This window comes from Prionailurus viverrinus, chromosome D2 (assembly GCF_022837055.1).
Source record: "Prionailurus viverrinus isolate Anna chromosome D2, UM_Priviv_1.0, whole genome shotgun sequence".
Lineage (NCBI taxonomy): Eukaryota > Metazoa > Chordata > Mammalia > Carnivora > Felidae > Prionailurus > Prionailurus viverrinus.
This window is the reverse complement of record NC_062571.1, coordinates 78807451-78816942: the sequence shown is the minus strand read 5'-3', so window position 1 is coordinate 78816942 and position 9492 is coordinate 78807451. Positions and strand designations below refer to the sequence as shown.

The 9492-nt window shown below is 52.7% G+C and overlaps 1 protein-coding gene across 4 annotated transcripts in view; it reads right to left on the bottom strand.

Moving 5' to 3' along the window:
* Positions 1 to 837: 837 nt before the first annotated feature.
* Positions 838 to 9492, bottom strand: part of TACC2 (transforming acidic coiled-coil containing protein 2) — a 201522-nt gene continuing 192867 nt past the window's right edge. For all 4 annotated transcript variants that reach the window (XM_047825484.1, XM_047825485.1, XM_047825486.1 and 1 more), the window contains 4 exons: positions 7118 to 7278; positions 6823 to 6929; positions 6303 to 6423; positions 838 to 2821 (listed from right to left, as the gene is read on the bottom strand). In XM_047825484.1, coding sequence (XP_047681440.1) covers positions 2756 to 2821; positions 6303 to 6423; positions 6823 to 6929; positions 7118 to 7278 — 455 coding nt within the window. In that variant the 3' untranslated portion in view covers positions 838 to 2755. The remainder of the gene's footprint in view (positions 2822 to 6302; positions 6424 to 6822; positions 6930 to 7117; positions 7279 to 9492) is intronic.

Here is a 9492-nt window from a genome sequence, read left to right as displayed (position 1 = left end):
CCCCACCCAGAATCAGTCTGAACAGACAGAACCTGAACATTATTCAAACCCCAAAAAGGACCAAATATCCTTCCATCCTGGCTAATGCACATGAGCAACTACTGCTTCTTTACCAACTACAGCTTTGCCTTAGTCTAGCGAAGATATGAGATACCCAACCTGAGAACTGTCTCTGCCCCGAGAGCATCCAATACGCAGCAAAGCCCTGCTTCCTGCCCTCTTCCCCAGAAGCAGCTGGACCAAGTCCGAATCCTGTCCCACCTGCCTCCCAACACGCCCTTACGGCGGTGCCCTACAGCTCCCCCTGGTGGCTGTCCTCCCTCACTGCAACGAGCCGTAAAGCCAACTTGGACTTGGGCGGGAGTAGTGACGATGTTCACCCAGGTTATTCACTTTAAAAATTCAGCCTAAGGAAAACCCCTGTCCACAAACGTGCAGGCATAAGGCAACTCAATGCAATGTGCGTGCATAATGACAGCAAAACAATGGACAAAATATGAATGTCCAGTAGTGGGCAGCTGGCTGGTTAGACACATTTTGGGTACCACGGAATACATGCAGTCATTCGAAATGATGAGAAAGAGCTGTATTTATTGATATAAAAGTTTGCATAACACGATGGTTACATTATAGTATTACATGAAAAAAAAAAAGGTTTACAAAACGGCACACAGGGGGCTGCAGAACTCCAAATAATCCCGCCTTTAAAAAGATAAGTTAATAAATATTTCATACACTGAGGAAACAAGGCATAGAAAAATAAATACAAAAACATCAACAGTGATCATTTCTTGGTTTAGGGATAATGGTGCTTGCTTGTTTGTTTGTTTCATTTTCTTACCTGCATTTCTGGACTTTTTAGCAATGGAAATGTTTTGCTTAGGTAATAAGAAAAATAGAAACTTTCAAAGAGCAAGAGACTGGGCTGTTTTGAGAACACAGCTGAGATCAGAATCTGGGGTGAGGGTGGGGGAGGGGTTTGGCCTGGACAAGTGAGACTGGGGGGGGGCCGGGAGGGGGGCCCGGCTGAGCCGTGAGGAGGGGAGACTGGGAGATGGGACCGGGCAGAGGTGGCTGGGCGGTGGGAGGAGGCAGACCCCTGCCCTGTTAGGGGGGTTGACGGTGGGGCCAGAGGCTGGGACTCGCTTCCGTAGAGGCGGGCTGTCTTTCTTTCCTTGTGCTGCCTGGGATGCCTGTCCTGTGAGGCTTCGGGTGGTCCCATGTGAGGGGAACAGCCCGCGGTCGCTGCGCCTGGGCAGGACGAGGGGCGCTTGAGCTGAGGGCCACCAGGGGCTCGCGGCTGCTTTCCAAGCTCACACAGCACGCCACCTGTCCCACGGGCACACTCGGACCCCACAAAAATGCCCACCACAGCTGGGAGTGTGCCCTTATTTGGACACAGGGTCTTCGTAGATGTAATCGGGAATCCTGAGAGATCATCCTGGGTTTGGGGTGGGCCCGAAATCCAATGAGTGATGCCCTTACCAGAGAGAGGAGAGGGAGTTGAGACACAGAAGAGAAAGGCTCATGGAGACAGACGCTGAGACTAGAGTGACACAGCCACCACCCAAGGGACACCAGGGACTGCTTCGAGAGGCAAGGGACAGACTCCACCTCACAGCCCCGGAGGGAAAAAAACCCCACTGATGCTCAGATTTGGGACTTCTGGCCTCCAGAACGGTGAGAGAATACATTTCTACTGTTTTAAGCTGCTAATATGTGACATGGTGGCAATTTTAGGGAACTAAGATACCTTCCCACCCTCTCACTGCCCAACCTATAAAGCTGGGAGAAAGTCAGGAGCCGTTAAAGAATCTACGGCCGGTGCATCCCGCCGTCATCTCCCAACTGGCCTCACTACCTGTCTCCTGTGGGTAACCGCTCGCCTGGGGCTGGTCCTTTAGAGGGAACTGGGCCATGTTTCAGGGTTGATGGTCACACACTGAAAGAATGCATAGGAAGAGGGACAGCGTGCAACTTCCCCGAGCCAGTAAAGGAAAATAGACTTTCCCGCCAACACTCAGAAAGCGTTTGTAAAAACCAAATCTAAGCTAATTCAATACACTCCCCGAAGTATTTAAAAAATAGCAAACCAATACTTCTCCTTGGCTTCCAACCTACAAACAGCCACGATAATGAAGGAAATGTTATTTAAATCTATGGACGAAGAAGTGAGCCAGACAGAGAGGGGGGAAGGGCCAGATCTGATATGATTTCTAACAAAGGCGAGAAAAGACCCAACCCTTCCCAGAAAAGAAATCATAGCCACGCTCACTGCCAAGATCCGAAGAAAAAAATTTATTTACAATAGAGAATTTTATTTGAAACATGCATTTTTTTTTTAACACAAATCAGCAAACGCAGATCAAGTTTACACTCCTTAAGGCAAGAGTCCCTGTGCAAGCTGTACAAGTTCATATTAAATCCAAAAGCCGCTCACCCTGGGAACTCATGTACAGAGGGCAAGGCCAAGGTCAGCGGTTTGTCTTTTATTAGAGAATCAGACAATCTCCCTGATACAGGAACTCTGAGGTCAACTTGCTATGAATTTATACTAAGAAAATGCAAACCAATAGCAAGAAATTCTGATAGTCTCCTTGGTACTGCATACAATCAAATCAATGTCGTTTAGAAAGGAAATACAGTAGTGCATACGAAAAAGTGAAAACAGAACCTGTCCGCGTCGCTGGAAGGACGGCAGTGTGCCGACGGTCATATTGCACGCAATGGTCAAGTCCAAACATTCGGTTCAAAGTTAGCTTTTCCCCATTTTGGCAATCAGTTCATCACAAATCTTGGTGAGTTCCTCTATCTCTTTATTCTGAAAGCGAAGACAAAACAGAAAAGAAAAGGCTGCTGAAATCTCCTGGCTGTCTGAAATCAGGCCCAGCAGAATGGTCTCTGGGCTTTCCAGGGGCCCGGGTGCCCCAGGCTTCTTGGTCCCCCTGAAATTCTCCAAAGCGGTACGAGAGATGAATCAAAGCACACATCCAAGCGCTAGCTGTGACCCTGAGCAACTCACGCAACCTTTCTGAGCCTTGGTGTCCTTATCTCTGAAATGTGGATGATAACATCTGTCTGAGAAAGGAATGCGGTCAGAATGCAAAGCTCCCCAGCAGTGACCGGCACGCAGTAGGGACTGAAGCAAGCATTGGTTCTCTTTCTTTCATTTGCCTCTGAGGGATGCGGACATGAAAGGACGGTCCAGGCTGAGCTCTTTGGTGGCTTTTTTTGAGAAATGTCACCAGGAAGCATTGAGCAATCCTGCTTGAATAGGGTCTCTAGCATTTAGAGGTTGTGAAACGAGGGGGTGCTGCGGATATGGGGAGGTGGGGAGAGGGGCAGGGGCAGATGCGAGATGGCTCCAGGTTCCCGCGTGCCAAAGTCGGGGGGGAGCTGACCACATGCTCAGCCCGCACCGACCAGCAGACAAGACTGTCCGGGGAACGGGGATCCGACAGGATGAGTCCGTTCAAAGGCAGGTGTGGCTCTGCCCTGATGCCGACCTGCTTCGGCGGCCCGTCTCGAACGGCCCTCGCCGAGGGGGCTGGATCGGTATCCCAGGAACACACCACAGCCACTTTTTCGAGGTCCCCGTGGACGGGGAGCCTCAACCTCAAGCCTCTCCCCTGGGGCTAACCCAAGACCCTTCTTTGGAAACCTCAGAACCTCCTGGTCCAGCTCGGAGCCGCGTGTCCCGTGCTTTCCGGGATGGGCTCCGGGTGCCACCCCTGAGTGTCACTACTTCGGAAGAGCCGGGCCTTCTTAGTGGAAGAGGAATTCAATCCTCACTGCAGTTCAGCCACCAGCCCCCGCCGGGAGACAGCCCCACCTGGAAGGTCACCCCGGCTCACCCCCTGCTCGAATTCACAGCCCTGAGAGCTCCGTTCTGAGAGGCGCGGAGATGCCTGAGGGAAGAGGGGTGCCCTGCAGGAACGCAGCACTGCCCGCTGATCCTGAAATTACTATTCTCGCCAACCTGCGGTGCTGGGGCCGCCCAGGATAACTTTTCATCTTACCAGCACGCTTCCTGTGTGCCAGGCACCACGCCAAACACACCCCGGGCAGCGGCCCCACTCGGTTCCCACAACAGTCCCTTCGTGGGAGCCACTGTTACTTCCACTTTTCAGTGAGGAAACGGAGGCTCAGAGAGGTTACGCGTCGCGCTTAACGGAAGGTCACACAGCTGGCCAGGCTCCAAGCCTGGAGCACAGACTGAGGCCGGCCTGGCTCCTAGACGGCTTTGCTATCTCACTTATTTAGCGTTAACGTCCAGCGACTGATGGCTGAAAGGCACTGGCGGACCCGCTATGGACTCTTGGAGGTTCTCCAAGCTCCGTCTCTGCAGCATCGGCCCACTGCCTAGCAAACAGCCACCACGCAGCTCAGCTCACTGGGCACCAGCCTTTCCAGCACCCTGACTGGGCAAAATGCCCAGCGCCCTCACTTCAGAACTGCCTGGTGGGGAGGTGGGGTGGGGGGAGAGGATAATGCTTCTGAATCTCTTTAAAACAGAGACCGTCCCTTCTGGATCTCAGAGTCCCGTAGGGAAGAACTCAGGGGATAAATCTGTGTCTCCTTAGTTTTAGTTTCAGACGGTTGCAGATCTATTTGTATCTTTTCTGTTCTCCAAAACGGTGCACCCCACCTCGCCGTCTTCCGTGTTTTCTAGTTTGCCAGAACGTTTTCATTACCTTCATTTGGCAATGGAAGAGTCTCAACAGGCCAGGTTGCCTAGAAAACATCTATCCTGACTCGGGTTTTACCTCTACTGTTTTAGCTAACACCAGGATACAGTGCAAACACCATCGAATCCTGATGCAAACAGAAGGGAACAAACATATTGCTGCATTTTCCACCTAGAAACATCTGATGCCCAACTGCCTTAGTGCCCAAAATGCTGGGGGGAATGTGGTCTTTAACTTAAAGGAGTATTCCACTTTTCAGGAGTCACCCAATATGCCACACGTGGCTTATCAACATTCAAAGAATAAAAAATAAACACCCACTCGGGGCGCCTGGGTGGCTCAGTCAGTTAAGTGTCTGACTTCAGCTCAGGTCACGATCTCATGGTTCGTGAGTTTGAGCCCCGCATCGGGCTCTGTGCTGATGGCTCAGAGCCTGAAGCCTGTTTTGGATTCTGTGTGTGTGTGTGTGTCTCTCTCTCTCTCTGCCCCTCCTCTGCTCATGCTATCTCTCACTCTCAAAAATTAATAAACATTAAAAAAATGTTTTTAAATCTTTAAAAATAGACACCCACTTAACACTAACAATGCAGTGCCGCTCAAAAAATACAGACAGAATGAGTAAATGCTGGACCTGACTCTGTGCTTACTGCTAGGAACGCGGAGCAGAGCCTGGAAAATCGAGGCGGTTGAACAGACTTGGGGTATTTGGCACCGTCCAGACTTTTTCCTTCTTTCTTTTTTAAAAATACAATTCTGTCTGGCGGCCACTTGTCTTCATCCCAAAAAGAAAAGGCAAAGAACAAGAATGATCTGGAATGTGGGTTTTCTAGTGCTGAATTCTGGACAGCCAGGAAGACTGTGGACCCAGCACGATGCGATGGCACTGGTGCCATCGGCCCCCAAAGGACACCCCCGCCCCAACCGTGACCACCCATTAAGGCCCAAATGCAGGTGAAGTGATGCTACCCCAGGCCACTGGGTTCTCGGATAACCATCCAGGGGACTCCGAAGGCTCAGTGGATCAACCATATGGGTTTGTTCTGGAAACACACTCAGGGAGGGAGACTGCCTGGCCCACACTTACCCAGATTCGGACTCTTGGGTGGAAGGGGCTTCTCATCTGGACACCCGGGGAGAGGGTGTGTGCAGTGGACTGAGTGCTAGACCGGAAATCAGGACAAGCTAAGGGACCTCAGGAGGGTCCCCCCCATCCGTGGAAGCAGGCGGACATCTGGGGGACCTTTCGACCCCAACGTGGCCCGTTTTCTGCATCTGCCCCCGGCCTCTGGTGGTTACCCGATTCCCCACTGGTAAGCGTCTAGATGCAGGGCGAAGTACAATGCCCAGCACATCGAGATTTTTCAGTAGATGTGTGACAAATGAATGGATGCTGAAAAGGGAGCGAAAACCAGCAGCAAACACCCAAGCGGACGGCAATTCCAGGAAGAGCAGAGAGGACAGTAACAGGGCTGGCCTCACACTGGATCTTCCGGATGGAGAACAAGCGTATGCTCACGAGGCATACACCTGTCCCGGGAGCCGCGGAGGCCGCAGGAAACCCCAGCCTCTGCTGATCTGAGGGTCTGACCAGCCCCACCGGCCGTCGGCTGTTACCTTCTGCTCCAGCGTCCTCTCCAGAGCGTCCACACGAAGCTGCTCCTTCCGCAGACTGGCCTGGTAGGCAGCCTGCTCCTGCTGGGCCTTGCCTCGGACCTGCGCGATCTCGGCGTTGGCCCTACGGACACAAGGTGGGGGGGCGGCGGTGCTCAGAAAAGACCACCTTCCCTGGAGACCCTTCCCACCTTCCTCCTGTCAGCTCTGGGCGGCGGGAACTGTCTGGATCCAGTTCCTGTACCAGCGGGGGTCTGCTTAGGAGCCCAGGAGCACCCCCACCCTGCCCCCAGCCCTCATTCCCATGAGGCCAAAATGCTTTGGGTGGGTGCCCTGGGGATTACAACATGCACGCTCCACTTATCAAGATGCTGAGGACACTGTTATCACAAGTCACACTGAAAAAACACAGAGGGATTATCTGCTTTTTCTAAGCCAGGGTCCGTGGGGTGATTGGAGCTCCCAGCCTGCCTCGGCAGGGGGTGCCGAGAGGTCTTTGGGAGCAGACCTGAGGCCGCATTACCTGTCCAGCTTTTCCTCTGCATGCACCTTCAGGGCCTGGTACCTCTGCTCCTCTTTCTTCACCCGGGACAGGTACTCCTGGGCACATTTCTTCAGCACTTCTTCATTCTGACACGACAGAGGACAGGGGTCGCACCCACAGAAGAGACAGCCCAGGTGCTGGGAACCCCAAGAACTCCCTGATGCGGGTATAACGCTGGACAGCCAAGTCCAGCTCCCTGTGCACTCTCTCAACCTGCGCCTCCTCCTCCCACCCCGCACGTCCGGCCACCTGCTCGGCCCCGACACACACACACCTTGCGGAAGCCTTCAAGGACCTCCTTCATCTTCTCGTATCTCCTGAAGAGATCGGCCAGAGATTTCTCCACGGAGTTCAGGTCGGCCAGGGCTTGCTCCTTCTCCAGGACCAGCTGCTGGACAGTCTGGTGGGAGACTGACTTCTCCCTCTGCTCATCCTCTGGCAAGAGACACAAAGAACAGACGATGGGACCGGTGCATCCCAGCCTGGTCTCAGAGGCAGTCGAGGCCTCAGATCACAAGTCAGTCTAAGCACGGGGCATCCCAGACTTGGGACGGACCCGCTCCCCGAGCCCACCCAGACCGTCTCTGAAGGCACAAAAACCCCCACAGCTCCAGCATCGCAGACCTGGGCCTTTGCAGTGTTAGAAGGGATGGAAACCAGCCACCGTCTTCAACCCGATCAATGCAGACCCCTCAAAATCGACATTTGAGGCCCCAGGGATGCTATGTGGTCGATGGTGGCCAACAGATCCATAAGGTGGGAAAAAAATCACTACTGAATTTTGTGTTGAGCAAGATAAAAAGGTATAGGAGTCTGGGCTCCGAGGAACAGGTCTTTCTAGGTATTATCGACATAAAGACATGGTTATTGGAAAAGAAAAAGGCTTCACCCTTAAAACATCCCATGAACCCAGGCCCACATAACCACCAGCCCTGAAATTCTGCTTCGCACAGAAACAGACATTTCCTTGGACACAGCAAATGTTTTAACTCCGACAAAAATGAAGCTCTTTCCGTCAAAGTGACTTTCTCAGTTATGTACCTAAGAATTCTGGCCCAGTTCAGAGTGGCTGAGCCTAGTAAAAGGAATTGCTCTGTCCTCTGACCCCCACTACCATTCTACCGTGAACGTCCACGGCTCCCCACTCACTCGGGTTCCCGACACCAGGCCACCTCCCCAGAGGCGCCTTCCTGAGCACCTGCGGGAAGCGCCTCCTCCCTACTTTCCAGTCCATTCTCTTCCCAGCAGCGGTCAGACATGCATGCACACCGGTGTGCACCAGCTGTCTGTCTGCCTAGAGTGCACGCTGCGTGAGGGCAGGGTCTTAAGTCTTGCTTTGTCCACATCTTTAATCCCAGAGCCTAGGACAGCGCCTGACTCACGGGGTGCCTCAACACATCCGTGCTGTGAATGAACGAGCAGAACCTGGCAATCCAAACCCCAAGCCATGCTCATAACCATCTCTCTCCGCGAGCCTGTTAGTAACAGACCCGGAAGGAGGAAGCTCCCTTCAAAGCAAGGGGTGCACTTGTGATGGGCACTGGGTATTGTTATCAAAGCATTTTTACACCTGAAGCTAATATTGCACTGTATGTTAACTAACTGGAATTTAAGTAAAAACTTAAAAAAAAAAAAAAGCAGAGGGACGCTGCTCTGGGTTCTTTCCCTTGCGTTCCTGGCGGATCGGCACTGTCCTGTCTCCTAAAGTTAGGTGTATTCTTGTTGCACGCTGTGGAGGGAAAGGGCTCAGGACAGGGGAACCACATCCTGGGTTTTAGCTTCGGCTGTGATACAAACTCATTCAAAAGTCCTGACTCTCGGGGGCTCAGGGCCTCATTTCCAAAATGAAGGGGTTGTCACACATGAACGTGCACCTGAATCAGCGGGGGCTTTTGTTTAAACACAGACAGCAGCGCCCCCCACACCCAGTGAGTTCTTATCTGGCAGGTGTGCGGTGGGGCCGAGAATCGGCATCTGTGACTAGTTCCCCGATGATGCTGAAGCGGCTGGTCCAGGGGTCACGCTTGGAGAGCCACGGACCCGGAAGATGTCTGATGTACCTCCACCCCTGCCTCCAGAGCCCCCGCTGCCGGGGCAGAGAGGAAGGACCCAGGCGCCAGACTCTCGACTGCCCAGGTTCCGTCCTGGCTCTGACACTCACCAGCTCTGCTGCCTTGGGCAGGGTTTTTAACCTCTAGGAGTCTCAGCCTCCTGAGCTGAAAGAGGGGTTCACATTACTTATCTCGTGGCATTTCAGGGAAGATTAAGTGAAAATGTATATGAAGCCTGTGACATAATAAGAACCCAGGATCAGTGACCCATCATCAACAGCATCACGGGCACCCCCAAACTGGCGTGATGTCGCATCAATCACTCACGGAGGGGGAGCTTTTTAACACACGGCGAGAAAAGAACCGCCCGCAATCTTGCTGCGCCCAGACTCCTAAAAGAAACGATGCTCCAGTAACCGAACGCTTGTTTTTATTACGTTTTAGCTGCTTCCTTAGTCCTCGGCACATGGTACAATGCACATTCCGGGGCTGATCTGAGGCCACGTATACATTTCACTTGGCTTGTAAAAAGCCATTTATCAAACAGAGTCCATCTGATTTCCTGGATCTGAGACTTAGCTTGCCTCAGGTTTCCTGC